We start from the raw sequence: 19,170 nt of genomic DNA, 5'->3' as shown, positions 1-19,170 counted from the left end.
TTGATTTTCGCCACTTTGGCGGTTTAGCGGTTTGTGTTTATAGACATTGAATTAATCTGTAACTTCAATTGGAACTTTAAAATTGGAACGTTATAAAAGGGATCATTTCTAAGCAGCGATCTTTCCAGCATACTTCTATTGAGGCCAGTAATTATTGGACATAAGTTAAATTCAAATATAAAATATATATAAATAAGTGTTCTTAATCATCACCATTATCATCATCATCACCTCCATCATCATCATCATCATCATGTCTACCTTTCCAGATTCATTACATCGGCCTCTTCTATTTACACCACTCATCATTATCAAAATAAAATTTATAAAATAAGTAAAAAAAATTGAATACCGTAATACGAAAAAATAATAAAAAAAATACTAAATGCAAAATAAGTAATAAACGAACTTTTTTTGTGTTTTCCCTTTTTATATATTTTTTTGTAATTTTTTTTCTCTTATTTTTATAATAGGAACTACTGTACATATATTATTTTTTACCCAGTTTTGGTTTAATTTGGTACGCCTATTTGTAGAACATATGACAAGTTGTCGATGATTTAACGGCAAGATGTATGGATGGGTGATAAAATTAAACTTCATAGAGTTAATTAGAAGAAGAAAGTTGGATACGGAACGGACGGAATATTCTTGAAGAATATTATTCAATCTGATACGACAAGAGAACAAAGACGAGAATTGATGTATCAAATCAACCCGACTAATTTAAGAAGGTGTTATCGCGCTATTTTTATGTATGTAAGATCCATTGTAACAGCCTGTAACAGCCAGTAATCAATGAAACATTTTTTTTAAACATATCGTTATCTCTCTCTCTCACTCTCTTTGACAGAACAGAGATAACAATATGTTTTAAACGAAGATTTTGGTTTCAGAAACCTACGATGAGTCAGTTGAGAAAAAAGTGAAACCAATTGAGGTCATTCGGACGGAAGATTTGTGATGAATTATGATAACCTTACAATTAGTCTATTTTTTTATATTAAGTACCTATAAATATATCCCATGTATACCCTCCTTAATTTTAATTATTTAAATATTATGCTAATTACTAAAAATAAATAAAATCAAGCGTGTTTGAAATTTATGAGTTCGATTTTTTTTTAATTAATTTTGTCTAAAGATCGATTTCATTGTTAAAGGATTTTAATAATTAATCTTGACTAAGGATTAGTTTCATTGTTAAAGGATTTATTTTAATTAATTTTGACTATGGATCGCTTCCATTTGATGGTAAAGGGTGATGTTATCAAAATCGCTAGTTTACATTGTTCGCATTTGTATTTTTAATAATGATTTTAGATTTGTTATTTTGTATTTTAAAAAGTATTTTGCAAATTAAAATAAAATTATCCTAACTTATCCTAGTTGCCGAGGTCTATTTTTCTATATAGGATACAATCCTCGGAACTCATTTCAATTATTCTAAAAACGTTGATTCCTCTTTGGTTCATTTATATCTTACAGTAATTAAGCTTATCCCATCAAAATCTAGATGTTTTATTGTATCGAAGTTAACAGAATTAAAAAATGGTGAATTTAATAGAACAATACAATTTTGGACAAACTTTTTTGAATTTTTACTTTCCTTGTACTAATTCAGAAAAAATAAAAAAAAATATTAATAAAAAAAATGTTAATGAAAAAATTTGTTACTATTGAATTTTTGTTATACTGAATCGTTAGTGGTCTTGTTCTTTTATTTAAATTATTAAAAAAAAAAACAATATCTGATCATACCTAAAGATTACTATAAAACTAAGATTTTTAACTTCAATTTCGAGCTGTTGTATTTTAAATTTCAATATAGTTCACTAAATTCTTTTGTATAAGAAATTTCATGGTTTTTGGAAAAAAAAATCTGATTTTTTGTGAATTAAAATCGAAATATTGCAGAGTAAATGCATTTGTAATTTAAATGTAATATTTTACGGATCAAAACATTATTATGTTCCAATTTGAAGTTAAAAACCTACACACGTACATTTTTGAGTAAACAGTTGGACTGCTCAATTAAAACGTACATGTGTAACCGGCTTTAGAATATTATGCTAGTTCCAAAATAAATTTTATATATACATTCCTTGGAATCTTTGACTAAACTATGTCTACATATGTACATGGCATATTTATCTAATACCTTATTTTTCATATAACTAAGTTATTCTGTTTTAAATATTAATTTTTGTGTCTTTAAAATTAGTATCATAATTTAAATATTTATATTTATGAGTTACTAGTATAAAAAATAGAATTTCTTGGAATGCATCGATTGTAAAAACAACATAAATATATAAGAAACGAAATTTCAGATTAAATAAAAGTAGTCTATTTGAAATAAATTGCACGAAACCATAAAATTATATTAAATTTATGTAATCAAATATATATAATTAAAAAAAAAAACTTCTTTTTGGGTTTTTACTTTTTTATAATTTTTTTTATATTTATTTTTGTTTTTTGCTTTTTTTTAAATTTTTTGTGTTTTTACTTTTTATATTTTTTTGTGTACTTTCTTTTGATTTCTTTTTTAATTTTTTTGTGTTTTTACTTTTTAGATTTTTTTGTTGCTTTTTGACTTATTCCTATATTTATTACTAAACATACTCTAAAAATTATACAATTTGTCATAGGCGGGTTTATAATTTGAAACAGACCGACAATCCTATAAGGGATATTTTCTGACAGATCGCGAAAGTAGCGCTTCACTCAACGGGCCAGATAACCTCATCGGACTATTGATTCCTATTAGTCAAACGTTGAAATTTTTGTTTTAGCTATAGAAGGTCTTAAGTTCTGATCTCGTCTGTTGAATATTGACTGATGGAAAAAAAATACTTATTTCTAGTTATAAAAACTATTAAACCTAGCTGACTACTGTACTATTTGTACCTAGAAGCTCACTACATATGTACAGAATCTTAATAAATAATTTATTATATATTTTTTCTTAATCCTGCTTACAACTTTAATCTTCGGCAATATTGTCTTACTGTCAATAATATTTTTTATATACTCTTTAAAATAACTTACTCTATCTCCGAGGTATTTTTATGTACACATCCTCTGGAACAATTCTTATAATTAAACTATAGGTTCTTGGTACATGTCAAATTTGAGTGATCATTTATTTACAGTTTTTAATATTAACCTATATACTAATTTTTTAGTGGACTCCGTCTTAAAATATGAAGAAATATGACTATTTATTTTTGTAACCAAACTGTATTTAATATGAAAAAAAAGGTTGACGAATTAAAATAAATAAGGGAAGAAAAACCGAAAAAATGGACTAATATAAAAATAATTAATAAACCTAATAAAACCCAGCAATTCCCAGATAAAAACGCACTATAAATGTTAAAATAACGTATAAAGAAATTCAATAATAAAGATATTGAAGTTATTCTAAACTATACTATCCGGGGCATATTATTGACAGACCACGGAATTTACTTGTTCTTAATTTACTGACCGTATTATGACTGTATATGACCTACTTATCCATTATGTTTATAGTTCAACCAACTTGTCTGCCTCGATTACAGAGGAGCTTCTATCGCGAACGCACAAAAAGTGACACTAGAAAACAGCTAAAGTTAAAGTTCTTGTAACACCCTTTATCGTTGGTTGGAGGGCGCTTGTTTGCTATCGTAATTTCGTGCATTCGCTCACACATTTAACGTCTAAAAAGGCACATAGTACGTCATGTGCGTGTCGTCTTGTGCGTCATTTTTATGCTTAGGTCTTAAACATTTACTAACAGAACTAACGGCGAAATTAGCTCCTCTCTCACCAAGCCAGATCACTTTATAACACTAAAGTAATGACGCTTACTGACTATTATATTAAGTGACAATTTTTTTCGATAAAAATGACAAAATAAAAAAATAAGATAGATTAAAAATTTAAGGGAACATAACGCAATGAATTACTTTTTGTGAATTTTGGTAACCGTATGGATAGACAGACGACATGCAGTGAAATTTAAGTAATTTGTTATTAGAATCATTAAAATCCCAGTTTTAAATATAATTTCATGGACATTATTAAATTTTGATAGAGAATTGTATTTAGAATATTTGCATCAACTTTTTATGAAACTGTGGCTCAAGGGTTAAAGTTTTTCAAATAAATATTAAACGAAAAGTAATAAAAAATATATATAAAAAATTAAATAGGATGAAAATGATGTTATATATTACGTATTATGTAATAAGTAATTATGCTACAAGACCGACACCGTTTTGGACATTAGAAGACTTTTAATTTATATATATTTCAATTGACAATTCTTTTTCATCAATATTTACAACATAGTATGTAACTATGATTTACTACTTTATACTTCTAGCTTTAATATTAAATGAAGAAGTTGCCAAGTTATCTTACCATCCATCAACTCATCCGCTCGATCACCATCAGGCCAATCTTTTATCATTCCTCCCATACAACCATTCATCCTTTTAACTATCTATCTATCCGTCCTCATCCGCCCGATTACTATCAGTCCGATCGTTTATTATCCGTCCATACAACCATTCACTCATTTAACTATCTATCTATCTATCTATCCACTCATCCATTTATCCATTCATCCAACCATCCATCCAAGTATTCGTCTGTCCCTCCATCTGTCTATCCACCTATGCATCCATATGCATCCATCTATCTAATCTTCCATACAATTTTCCGCATTCATACATTAAAGCTTTCGGATCAAGTAAACTTACCCTAATCAAACAGAATCCGATAAAATAAGAGTATTTAGAAATGCGGTGTTAAAGTTTATGAAAAAAAAAAATTATTTTGGATTTTTTGGTTTCAAAATACAGAAGTATTTGCATGTTTTTTTTTGTAAATATCAAATTTATTATTTTGGATTTCTTTTAAATTTTCCATGAATTGATTAGAGAACAGCTAAAATGCATTAATTGGAGGAGGTCTGCGTTAAACGTTGTCTTGTTGCTGATAGAACCAATCCTTAAGTTTTTTTACCGAAACGTTTGGATAAAACCTTTTGTAATCCCTTGCATTCTCTTTGAAAAAAAGAAAAGCAAAGATACAACTTTTTTCAAATGTTTCAGCAAAAAAAACTGATATCAAGATAGAAAAGTTGATGTAGATATCAAATTTAATATTTTTAATGCCGATATGTAGAAAATTATTTTAAATTGCATTGTTAAATTATGTCAAAGATAATCAAATAACGCTGTGCATTATGACGACATATTTATGTGAAATCGCCAACAAAAGAAAACGAAATTCGCGGCGCCAGATAAAAAATGTTAAAAAACTTGATGGCTCTTTAAAGGTTAAGAAACTTTTCATAGTTAAACGACTAAAGACTTGCAATATCAAGTATATTTTATATCATATGCAAAATAATTGTCTTATTAACGCATAGCAAAACCCGTAAAGAACGTACTAACGCAAACAGTGGCCGTTGAGAAAAAATAATCACACAAATATAAGAAATATCTGCTTTGCTTCCTTCCTAATTACCCGACAAATCGGAGTCTGGTTCCTAGCTTACCTTACAACTAAAGGTGAGTTTCTACTGTCATTCCTTTCATTCTCTTTATAAGAAAGAGAGATAACAATTTCTTAGGGTCCGGTTACATACCGGGACGGAGGGCAGATCAGATGTTCATCTCAAATGAAATTGAGCTTTATATCATTTAAATAATTATTACATTCTACGGTTTTTTATCAAGAACAAGCGTAATTACGCCCCGGTTTGTGTGAACCGACCCTTGTACAGATGTTACGACAGTTGTACACGTACACGCAAACATCAACATAGCTAATCTTATCTATTTAAATTAATTAATAATTTGAAATAATTCAAACATAATAAAAATAATATCTTCTGAAAAAAATATAAACAAGTAGCTATTGATACCTGACGTCTTCGGTTCTGGCTTTTTGATGTTGATGGGTGTACAGTTGAAGCAGGATCTTAAATAAATTATCAGGATAGCAGAGTTGATAGCTCCAATCACGATTGTACCTCCCCAAGTTGATATCTCCTTTATATTATTGAGTCCTAAAAATAAAAATAAATATTAATACTTGATACTATTAAAAAACAACTGAATGTTTAAATTCATTTGTTTCACGTTCTTTGTCGCATTGTTGAACGAGCATTTTCATCATGCTTAATATTAAAACCTCCCAGCGTTCAATGAAAATATTTGCCAATGGAACTACAAATATTCGATGCCGGCGGCTAATTTGCAGTTAAATTGAAATTTTGTTATTGTACCTATTGCGGTGGGATTTGTTTGCTAATAACGCGAATTATGTTACATTTTATTGTTAATTTTTACATTTAATTCTTTTAGTTTTACAAATTTTATTAAAAAATGTAGTAGCTTAATTTTTAAAATTGTTGTTTTAATAACGCTATATTTTTTCAGACAGCTGGGATTTTTTTTTTCAATAAAAATAAAAGTCTTTATAAATATCAATGTTTCGGTATTTTTAGCAAATAATAAATATCGACGGGCTTTTAGCGAAGGTTCAATGGATTTCTCGCCGTCCGCCCTTTTATTTATTTTGTACGATAATAAAATATGCTTTGTGGCAGGTCAAAACCTTTTGAAATTAACCGTATACGAGAAAAGGTTTACAATGTAAATTTATTTAACTTTATAATCACATTATCACTTATTATTTTATTTTATTCGTTAATATAATATAATTTATTTTTACAAAAAGAAATTGTTTTTTTATAAAAACGAAAATTAAAAATCCATAAATAATACTCAAAGACACTTTTTTCTTTGATGAATTACGATTGTACATTTTAACACGACAAAAAATAAAATAAAACAAAGGTAAAATCACAAAACTAAAAAAAAAATTAAAGTACAGAAAGATATTAAACATTTACTTACATGTTCAGGTGTCTGGATTCATTTCTCTCATCTAAACAGCTTGGCTTGTATAAATTCTGAACAGCAATGAGGTATACTTTCAAATTAAACCTTAAAACTTAGGCCATAAAATTTAAATCAACTTGGCAACTGATGAGGAAAAAAATTAATAAAAACTGAAAAGACAGCGTTCTTGCTTGACTTGTTACATGTTGATGTGAGAGCTATTCCCAAATGATGTGGGCTTCAGGTCCGATCGAGCTTTTAAACTCTCCAGAGCCGCCATGCAACAGTTGTTCAGCCAATGAACGCAGAGTGCGCGCGCTGCAGTCTGGAAACACCGTCCCTCACCCGTTACATTTCCACACATTCAAGAGAAATTGTTCACAGATACTGTCGTGTACGCACACATACACACTACAGAGCCTTGGGAAATTAACGTATTATTTTTTAACTATCGACCTTCTCGATTTCCAATGCCTTCTAGAAATTTCTATGATTTTATGTTAGGGTTTTTATATAATCTAACTCTTACTAATATCATAAATGTGAATGTTTAGATGGATGGAAGGATAGATGGATGGATGGATGTATGGATGGATTGGATGTTTTAAGGTATGTCCAAAACGCATGCATTGATCTTTCTGAAACTTGGCATAGATATAGAGCATAGTCTGAAAAACCCATACGCTACTTGTGATTTTTTTTTAATTCCGCGCGGACGGAGTTAAAAAGCAAAAAAATCTATTTGCATATCCTAAGAACAAAAACACTAATAAGAAATATTACATTATATTATTTGCCTGTCAGATATGTTTCGTAGTCTACTTACTTCATTAATTTCAGATAGTTAACCGGAAGTCGGTAGGCAAACAGCGGATGTGTTCCCGTCAAAGCCTCGCGCTCGTGGCCAATTAACTTAACGCGAACGTTCCGCCGGATGTCAAGTTTCTACATCTTGTTGGAGTGTAGCGGATCAATAAAATAACTCCCAGTTTGGATGTTTTTTTTCATGAAACTGTTAGTATTCGATATAAGATTAACTGCTCCTTTTATTAATTGAAATAAACAAAAAGATTACCTATTTTTTGTATGATAATCCTAGCTGTCACTCGCGACTACAGCCTCACGGAATTAAAAAAAAAACTTAACTTGTAGTCTATGTGTTCTTCCAGACTATGTATTACATCTGCGCCAAATTTCATCAAGATTCATTGAGCCGTTTCGGAAATACCTTGTAACAAACATCCATCCTTCTAAACTTTCGCATTTATAATATTAAGTAAAAAGGTAAAAGTAAGATATAATAAATGTAAAAGTTTGGATGTATGGATGGTTGATTGATGATGATGATTGACTATTGTAATATAAAATATTTTTAAGGCTTAAATTGTTAAACTACACTAAGGGGCTCGGAGCCTACACTAAGTTAGGGGTTACTAAATCAACCACGCTGGCCAGTGCGAGTTGGTTGGCTTCACACATATCCTTAAAATTTCTTTTACAGGTATTAAAGGTTGCACCAGGATGTTTTCCTTCGCCGTAAGATTGTCGGATAAATGTCAATCAAAAATCGAAAAACACATTGGTACATGGCAGGATTCGAATCTATGTATCAGGGATTAATTACTTGACAATTAATCCCTGAGCCATCGATGCTCTTTATAAGCGATGAGTTCATAATCAGTGCTACGTATAACCGTAGCGGTGCTACGGCTCACCTCACAAGGTGCGTAGGTGGCGAGACAGAGTCGCGTCTTTGTGGCGCCAACGTCTTTTCAACTGGAAATAATTTTCTATTCTCTGGCTAGGGTCTATACAAATTGTTTGTTATTTTTGATATTTTCATACCTGTGCTAATAATTTCAAGTTAATCTAAACTTAACGTTAAGAATTGATCGATTGTCTTGCATCGTAAAGAATTATCTGTAAAGTGGAAGATTAAATATTATCAAAAAAGATTTTTACAATATCTATAAATCTTATTAAACTAGACTTAGCTTCACGAACAGAAGTGAAATTGAATGGTTTTAACAAAAAAAAAACAAATTGGTTTTTAATTGAGTCGCGGGCATTGGAATCACCATAATACTGAAATGAACTGACAATGCTAATTTTGCACATGGCAATACACACTTAAAAGATCAGATATGGGCACGGGCGTCCCTTTGCAGCTTTGCGTTGGTATATGACACGGTATTATAGCCACCGCATCGAACACCTTATCGCAGCAAAACCATGTCGTAGACATGCCAATTACAGACTTTACTAAGTATAGACCGACAAACTTAACTAAGTCAATGAACATTAATGATATTAAATTAGCTAGATAACAATAGTTCATTAATACCATGTCAAAAAATCCTTTTCGGGCTTGTTATATCTTATGTCATTTTCTATAGCTATTAAATATTATTCTGACAAAAGTAATGACGATATCAGCGCCTCTCACACAGGTTCAGATTAGTCGGTTTATAAAAAGACTACCTATCGCCTGCGAACTTGTCTGGGCGGAAATAAAAACAAAATGATTAGTAGCCTATGTATTCTTAGAGATTCTGTTCTACATCTATGCCAAATTTCAGCGGGATTCATGCAGTCTTTCTGGAAATAACTTCTAACAAATCATCCATCCATACATTCGTATTTATAACATTATTAAGATATGACATAATCCATTATGTTAGGATTGTTATTTGTCTATCAAGGAAAATCGTGGATGGAATATATCTAACTGCATAGTGCAGACGCAACTTAATACTCGTATTATTAATATCACGTGGATATTGATGTGGAGAATAATGGCCTGTCATTTGACGTGACCGCCCCTTTGTGACGTCAGTCAGGGAGACTGCGACTCCAATTACAACAAGATTCAATTACATTACCTTCGCTTCGATGCTTTGTTGATACTGACTTGATTTGTAATCGTAATTAAATGATAAATCCGTAATTACATGATTATGTTAAGACGAAATTAAGTTTGATTTGTTTGGATAAACTCTAAAAGTATCTTAGTCTTGTTTAAGAAATTTCATAAATATAAAAAGACAAATATTGTTCATATAATTCTCTAAAATTAACAATAAAACTAAACAAAGCTAATTTTTTAGTAGTCAATTATGAGTACTTGTAATCTATAATATAAAAATGAATCGCAAAATGTGTTGGTAAGCGCATAACTCAACAACGCCTGGACCAATTTGGCCATATCTTTTTTTAAGTGTTCGTTGAAGTTCGAAGACGGTTTTTTAGGCGAGAAAAATTCGAATAATTGCCGCGAACTATTTTTTTTTTTCATTTCACGCGGACGGCGTCTAGGGCGATAGCTAGTTTGGAATAATTTAAGCTTTATTACGATTTTTTTTTCGTTGGATAACAACTATAGAATAAATCTGGACCAATTAGTAGATTAAAAAACATTACATTGCGGTTCTTATCCAAATTCTTGTAATTACAATTAACCAATCAATAGATTTTGGGATGATACCATAAAAATAAAAAAAGAAAGATATGTGTGAAGTCAACCAACATGCACTTGGCCAGCTTGGTTGAGCCCATCGGTGGGGACGTATAGTGAGCTGATGATGATGACCATAAAATTATTTTTTCTAAAAAAATTAAAATGTATGGACAATTCCCAATTTCCTAAACGAAGCAAACTCTGAACATGCATTATTTAGCATACTGAAATGAAATCGAACCGAACCTAAAACGAACCCAGTTTTGATTTAAACTTTTAATGGGTTTGTTCTGTTACATCGTATCATATGTCAGCTAGGCCTACAGCGCGTAACCGAATATCATGTCGAACATTTTGCGCTCCATTTACGCTTTGCTTCGTTGCCGATTCGCTTTCGCGGCAATGTGCTACAGACTAACACAAGCTGTTCGCTGGCAACTACGACTAACTTGCAGGTTTCACGGACAGGTTTATTAAAACGTCGCCCGAAGGCTTGCAGCGTGCGTTGGCCGGTGTAATTACACGCGACTTTTTGCAACTGACAGGATGTTGGTAACTAAATTATCGGAGCGGAGGGTTGCGAGCTAACGCAGTTATGTAAATTAATGAACCCTAAGCGTTGTATATTGTAGGTAACTGTGAAACTTAGTCGAGATTTTTGATCGTTCAAGATGATCGTTAGTTCACTAACATTTGATAGTTAAATGATAGAAAGACGGTAAATACTAAACTAACTAAAAAAAATTAGACAAAGTTTCAAATATATATTTTTTTTAATATACATCAACCCTATGATACCGTGATTATAACGGCAGACGCGGATTTTTGATAAATCGTCACTATTGAAAACATAATAGTAAGTTAAGCTTAAGCTTCTTTACCATTAATAATAAAATACTGGAAGTGCTGTGGTGATACATATTTATGGTGAAATACATAACCACTTTGAACTCCATAATATCCTACACCGGCGTTCAAAGGGTTAAAACAAGTGTTTAACTAAACAGTGTGTAACTTTTTTTTAATATAATATAATATAAGAATATATATTTAATAACTTTAACACTTAGAAATTTTTAATAATAATTATATTAAAATGTTTATGTTACTAAACACCTGATTTCTAATAATTTATAATGTCTACGAAACGTCGTTTTTTTTTAACTTTTCATTAGAGATAGAGAATTTTTCTTTTAAGAATTATCAAAATGTTTTTTGTTAACATAATTATAAATAGCTTTGGGTCAATAAACTTAGAATTGAGTGAAACTTTGTTAACCTTGAATCTAAGCTTTCTATGTCAAAATGAACCTACCTCAAAGAGAGCGACCGCGGCAGTGGGTCAGCATGGCGGGTATCGATTTACGACCCTTATACCTTTATCTATCTATTTGTACATCGGAAATCACCCTCGCGTCTGTCAGCCCCTCTGCATGCACAATACTTTAAAATTGCGTTTCGGCACATCCTTTTGATGTTAGAGCAATATTACGTATGCTAATAGTATAGTGAATAACAATGTATATGTAACACTATCTGTAGCCCGCGACTCCCTCCGCGCAATTTAAAAAAGCAATTAGTAGCCTATGTGATCTTCCAGACTATAATCTATATGTATGCCAAAATTCATCGAGATCCATTTAGCCGTTCTGGAGATACCTTCAAACAAACCCATCCATCCATCTAAATATTCGCATTTATAATATTCATAAGATCTAAGAATAATAATGTTACCCAAAGGTTTGGGAATTTTCAATAGTACTGAAAATCACAAATTTAAAAAAGTGTAAATTACTTCTTTATAGTATTTTGCAGTTCCCTTCTTTTCACGTAATAAACAGTACTATCACGTTAAACAATACTAGTACACAATTCCCTTATGATTAGAGTCAATATAATGTCATTTTAAACAAGACATAAAGTGTTAAACAAAACCAAAACATAGTCTTTATGCATTATTCGTTAGATTTAAAAATGGACAAGAAAAAAACAGAAACTATAAATCATCAATTACTTCAAGTTTAAACGGCACATTTAAATCAAGTTTAGGGACACGAATCGCTCCCTATCGTAGCATTTGTAGTAGCGTAGCACCAGACAGGGCCGTCGGGATTGACGCGACAGTAAGAGCGCAGTTTCATTAGTCGTTAGCGTGGTGCGAGTTATTCCCTATTCACGTATGCCATAGCGCTCTGATGTGTTAGAAATAAAATCCGACACTGCCGGTGTACTGGCGCAACACTAGTCTTATTAAACTGTCGACGTTTACGTTCCTTCTCTAATTATTCTGACACTTGACTTTGTAATAAAAGCGCGTGATTCGCACCAAAGGATTCTTATTAATTATATTTAAAATATGCGAGAACCATTTCATAAGTCGTTAGAGTCCGGATACGTTCGGCGATAAATCCTTACTTTTCCTAACCGTATTATAGTCAACCTTGTCAAGTTAGTCTTCATAGGACGATATACATCGACCGATTATTTTCATTTGTCGTTAGCAGTATGCTCCGAATGTTGTGTACCGACCGTGTTATCGACTAATAAAATTGTGCCTTATCATTTAACTTAATTCCCGCTTAAACATGCAGAGTAATAATACGGCAATCATTGTACACTTTGCAATTAACACTGTTAAGGAGAAAATTAATTTTATTAGTGATTAACTATCGCCCGCTCTCCGTCTCGCTGAAAAAAATATATTTAGTAGCCTTCGTGTCCTTCCAGACTATTTTCTTCATCCATACCAAATCCATCCGTTGTGCCGTTCTGGAAATCTCTTCTAACAAACATATGGACATCCATTCATCTAAACGTTCGCATTTATAATATTAGTAAGATATAGGCTCATTACAAAACAATTTGATTGCACTAAAGGAACACATCGATAAGTTCCTTTAATGTTATATAATATCACTATAATCTACAAGTTGTAAGGTCCTCCTTATAACCTCTAGATTACTTACTCCGCTGGCGCATCGACCCAAAGTGGGTCTTGGCCCCCGACACAAGAGATCGCCAAAGTCGTCTGTCTTGCGCCTTCTCCTGCCAGTCCATCGCCTACCTATATTATCTAACCTCTAGATTAGATTAGATAATATAGTTGGAGTCATTTAACCGGAATTCATGAGGATAATACAAAACTATCAAGCATCATCATGTAACCGAATGTAAAAAATTGCATTCTAAATATATTTTTTTCTAATAAAAGAAAACCCTTTATCCTCCAATTTGTTTTAGATTTAAAGTATTATTCTTAAGGATGACGAGACATCAAATAATTCAAGTTTTGGGTATCAATGTTTAATGGGTTTTGTAGCCTATCGTAATATAGTAATGACATGATGACGTGGATCGTTAATATGTTGAAAATCTTCTTCAGTACTTGTATTGGAAAATAACAATCAAAATGGCCGACTATACTTGAACAAATATTTTCATTAAGCCGTAGTTAATGATGCTGGGCAAATAAAAAACATTACCAACGAAAAGCTGACAAAGGAAAATTGAGTATTTTATAAAACATTATGTATTTGTTATATGTATGTGTGAGCACACATAGATGTTTTTGTTAACGCTTTTGCTTGTAATGGTAGGAGGTTCTGGTTTCCAAGTTGGCACTGCCCACACAGTGGGCGGGCATCTGTTGAATCCGCCCAATGCTCAGTCGCCCAGTATCAGTTGACGGAGACAGACGTGTCGAATGTTGCAGAGCCGCAGTTACAATCGCTACGGTTCTGCAACATTCGAACTGAAAATGTAGCGACGGCAAAAAAAAAGTTTTTTTAATATTACTTTGCAAATTATTTGAAAAGTTGTTTTGAAGATTATTTTTATGAAATAAAGTGACGAATCTGCAACACCTAAAAATTTCGCTATTGAAAAAATGTAAGTACCCATTTTTTTTTTCTCGTGGAAAATGAAAGCGCTCTACAGTATTGTTATTTCTATACTACTGCATCTATGAAATTATATGTGCATAGAAAATAAAATGTGTAGATCAGTCAAACTAAAAATATTCATTAAAAAAATATAAATAAAATTAAATGATCGTCAATTGTTACAATAGATTCTAATATTTGTTTTGTTTGCAGGGAACAAGATTGCAGACGTCAGAAACAAGAAACATAAATGTATTCTCGGATTATAATTTTCATAATCTACCAGAATCAACAGACTTCACGAAAACAAGGAAAAACTAAAACATTGAATGCAGAATCACAGGTCGTATACGTTTTTTACTCAACAAAACTTCAGACTACAGATATAAATGAAAAATAAGAGTATTTTATATGTAAATTCAAAAAAATAATTTGTTAATATTATTGTTTAGTTATCGCTTTTTAAATACATATTATTGTTAATTCAAACGAACCCAATAATCAATCTCTAACTATTATTTATTTAAGATTCAAATTGTAACAAATATAAGTTTTAATATCATCAGCTCACTATACGTCCCCACTGAGGGGCTAGGAGCATACCCTAAGTCAGGGGTGAAGTTTTAACATATTTGTTCCAAATTCAACTATGAGTAGCAAAAGTAATCGAAAAACGCCGGCAACGCATCTGCGGTTCCTCTGGTATTGCTGATGGGCGTCGTTGAACACCTCGGTGTTCCCGCTGCTCGTTTGTTCTGTTATAAAAAAAACATGTATCGGTAAGACTATAAACGATCCACTTTCGAACTTCCCCACACAAATTAACAAAAATAATCTTGGTATCGAAGTTAAGGATCGATTATTGGGATCTGCTGTTAGATGTAAGTCCTAGATGTAGTCAATATATTAAACTACGTAATAATTAGTATCAGGAATGTCCCATGCTGTTTAATAGAAATATTTTTATTACCAACAATACTTAAAAAAGAATCCACAACGAACAACCAAATCTTTACAATTCAAAGTTACAAACAAACCTAATTCTAATAAAAAAAACTAACAAACAGTGCCATTTACAAATGTCTTAAAAAAAATCCGTGGTACACAGTTTTTAAAAATACAATTTTTTTACCGAGCAGAATTTATTACGGCGTAAGCATTCCATATTTTCTTTATATTATTGACAAGAGAAATTTTAGTTTACTTTTCTATTAAAAGGTATATTTATTTCCAATTAATATGACGAAAAAAGTCGTCAAAGGTTTAAACTTTAAATTAAGTAGTTTCTAACATAGTTTTTATATTAAATAAGATTAAATATGACTAGATTATAGTTTTAAATACAAAATTGTTGCTTCAGTAATAAAAAGTCAGCCATATTTAAGTATGTAAATTCACTTTTAATATTTATTATCGATTTCTAATACAAAGGTAACAAAACAGACATAACTTTCTCAAGAATCTCTTCAATAATCTTCATCAAATATATAGTTTCAAAACTTAAAAAAGAAAAGTCAAATAGCGTTTTCTGTATACATTTAATACGCATTTAATGAATGAATGTGAATGTATGAAATTGTGAATGAAAGAATGAAGCGAATGTGTTACTGAGAAAGTGTGAATTCCGGTAAATCTTAGTAGATTTAATAGTTCGGACTTTAACCGTAACATGAATGAACGATTTAGCATAGAGTTTGATGCTTCACATCAACCTTAATAAGGTTAGGTAAGTTATAAAAGTTTAAGAAGATATTATTTTTAAAATAAGAATTAAAACTACGTCAATCAGAAACAAAGTGATCTTATAAGGGTTCCGTTTTTTTCATGGTACGGTTTCCGAGGTACGGAACTCTAAAAATACTGAAGAGATATCTACTTATTCGTATTTTAAAAATAATATCTTCTTAACAAACTTTTATTAGTAGCCAGTAATTATTATTGATGTTAATATCAAACTCTAACTTTAACTTTTAACTCAATCGTAAGTACTAACTTACGATTTAGTTAAAAGAGATTGATGGTTTGTAGAAATTTTCAATTATGTATATACCTAGAAATATTTAATAAGACACTAAAAGTGTAATAATAATAAGTTTTAGGTTTACGACATTATTCGCAACTATTGATGTGATATTAATATCGATTAATATAGGAGGATATCTCTCGCAACTAGTATAAAGTAGATTTAAAATATATATTAACTTTTCTCATAGTTTACTTCCACTTTTATATCAGTTCAATCACGTAAAGATACAATTTCTTATAACAATTTAAATAACAGTTATTTCGGTCCAAACAACTGACGAAAGACAACAGCCCCCTTAAAAAAAAAACACTTAAATTGATCTCTACCATTACTTAAGTAAATTTTTCTATAATTTAATGAGTTTCGAAATCTTTAAATATACTTCAATATATTTTTAGTAAAATCCGTTGAGCCGTTTTGACAATACATTCTGACAAACATAAATACAATCTTTACATTTATATTATTATTTACTTATATAATATTAGTAAGATTAAGTAAAATTTATCCTGAAAAGGATAATACTTTAATGATGCCAGAGTTTATTAGAATAAAGTGAAAACATTTGCGAGGTTTGTATATATATAATATCCCTCGGATATAGGTTAGTTTAGTATATAACAATTATATAAGCTTAAATAGAAATATATATTTTCCTTGCAACGAAATCATCCTTTCCCATCTCTTTTTTTTCTTCTTTTAATTTCTTCGTTTCTTTTCGTCTGTCCCTTTCTAACTTATATAGAATGCGTACCCATAGATACTATTGGAGTTTTATTTGTAACGTAATTTAAATTCACTCTACCGCTTTAGACATCCCTAACTTTTTTATTAAAACGTCTAGATTAGATTATATTAGATGTATCATGCATAATTATTTTTTCGAGAATAATAAATTATTACAGTTATTAAATGTAGAATGTACCGTTGAGTTGTGTTATGAGTTTTTTTTTTGGATAGATTTTTTTTTTATTTCATTGGAGGTTTTGTTTTTTAGTATTTTATTTCACACAATGCTAGTTGCATTTTGCAGCTTTGTCGGAAAACATCGAGTGCAGATTAAAAATGCGTTTGTAAGAAAAGAAGAAGAAAAAGAAATCTTTTTGTTTGGTTACTAACGTAAAAAATTTATTAATTTTGTTAATTATTTTAACTTAATAACACAATTTCTTTAAACGTAGTTAATAAGAATGAATCTTTGCTCAATTAGATAACTAACTTATAAGGTTATACATTTTCACGTTTTCTTATTTTGGCAATCTAATATACATTTTCTTTTTTTTCTGTTATACCATCCTATAATTTTTGAATAGCACGATTCCCTAGTCTATTTAGGAAGGATTTAGGCTATATGTATATATATAACATTACGCTGCGACCAATAGTTTTTTTTTTAATTTAATAGTTAAACAAAACAAAACAGTTGTGACAGTACGAGAAAAATAATATAGATAAACAATCGGGATTAAATTATCTACAGGATGTTAAAAACCGTTTTTAAATAGATCATAAAAAGCTATGTTTTTTTTTACTAATTACAAATTGATGAATAGATAAATATTTTTATTTAGTTAACCATTTCGAATAATTGCTCCGCTTTTTTATTGTACAGAAGTTAATTATTAACACAATGTCGGGACGAAAAGTTAATGCAAAATATATTTTTTTAAATTATTAACTCCATATTTATATAATAATTAGTGATCAGTATAATTTATTTATTTATTTATAATATTATTAGTTGACAATAAGGGAACAGTGCTTTATTTTTTTTTAAACTAAGAATCTTATGTAAAATCTTATTTCTTAAAAAAAAATAAAAAAATAAAAAAAGAATTAGGTTTAAATTAGTATAAATTATGCCGGCTACATACTATCAGTTTTAACTGCATAGTTTAATTGACAGTTGTAATGTTACCTACAGACGTACGATTTAAATGAATTACGATGAATAATCGGACTGCTCAGTGAAAAACTTAGTGTGTAGCGGGCTTTAGAGAATAAGGTTAAGTCAATGAAGGCGAAAAACAAGTGCTGTGATTAATTTAAGTGTATTTAAATTAACGTTATTATAATACTCTGTATATAATTTGTAAATATATAATTATTACAAAAGGTGTCAACTGGGTGTTTCCCGAAAAAAAAATCCTAAAAAAATTCTAGCCGCTAAAACAAACGGGAAACACCCGTGTGACCGGGTTTTCACTGCCGTAGCATTTGCAAAAACATGTTAACTGACTATTCAAAAAATTGGTAACAAAATTAAAAATTTGTAATTCCTGTTTTTTTAATGAGTTAGAGAGATAATGTTTTTACAAATGTTTCGACTTTGAAAACATACAGAATGAATATAAAATATTTTTTTCTGTTAAAGATCTGGTGTCAATTTGCGTTTTTTGGCCAGTTAATGATATTAAAGATTATAAAAAAAAACATCGATATTGGAACCTCCAGCAGTAGTGTTGCAGATGAACATGGGCGCCAATGATCACCTTAGTATACCCTGCGTCCATTTCCCCCTTTTCACTTATAAAAAATGTTACATCAGTCAGTTTAAACTTAACAAACATAGCGAAATCATTTAGGTACTTTATTGAAGATTGTTTCTGTGTTTTAAAATGTCAAATAGGCACCGGATCTGACATTCATACTAACGCTTGGCGTCATGAATGTTTTTTTATGAATAAGAATTATAGATTAAGAAAAACGCTACGACCACATGCTCTTAAACTTTAGACAATGAATATCGAAGACTGTACCATATATTGAAATATACTTCGATAATAGGATAAGTTAGTTATAGTTCGTTTTAGTAATTTTATCTTTTCTTTTCACCTGAATAAGTTTTCATTCAATTGAATTTCTTTTTTTTTTCATTAATTCTTGAAATTTTAATAT

General features: G+C 30.3%; 1 protein-coding gene across 1 annotated transcript in view; it reads right to left on the bottom strand.

The window, feature by feature from the left end:
- Positions 1 to 4,483, bottom strand: part of LOC106119608 (kin of IRRE-like protein 3) — a 50,133-nt gene extending 45,650 nt beyond the window's left edge. The window contains exon 1 of the mRNA XM_013314650.1: positions 4,414 to 4,483. Within this exon, the coding sequence (XP_013170104.1) occupies positions 4,414 to 4,483 (70 nt within the window). The remainder of the gene's footprint in view (positions 1 to 4,413) is intronic.
- Positions 4,484 to 19,170: the final 14,687 nt, after the last annotated feature.

This window comes from Papilio xuthus, unplaced genomic scaffold (assembly GCF_000836235.2).
Source record: "Papilio xuthus unplaced genomic scaffold, Pxut_1.1 DF827135.1, whole genome shotgun sequence".
In the NCBI taxonomy this organism is placed as follows: Eukaryota; Metazoa; Arthropoda; class Insecta; order Lepidoptera; family Papilionidae; genus Papilio; species Papilio xuthus.
Note: the sequence above shows the minus strand (reverse complement) of the source record. Positions and strands in the feature narration are given on the sequence as shown.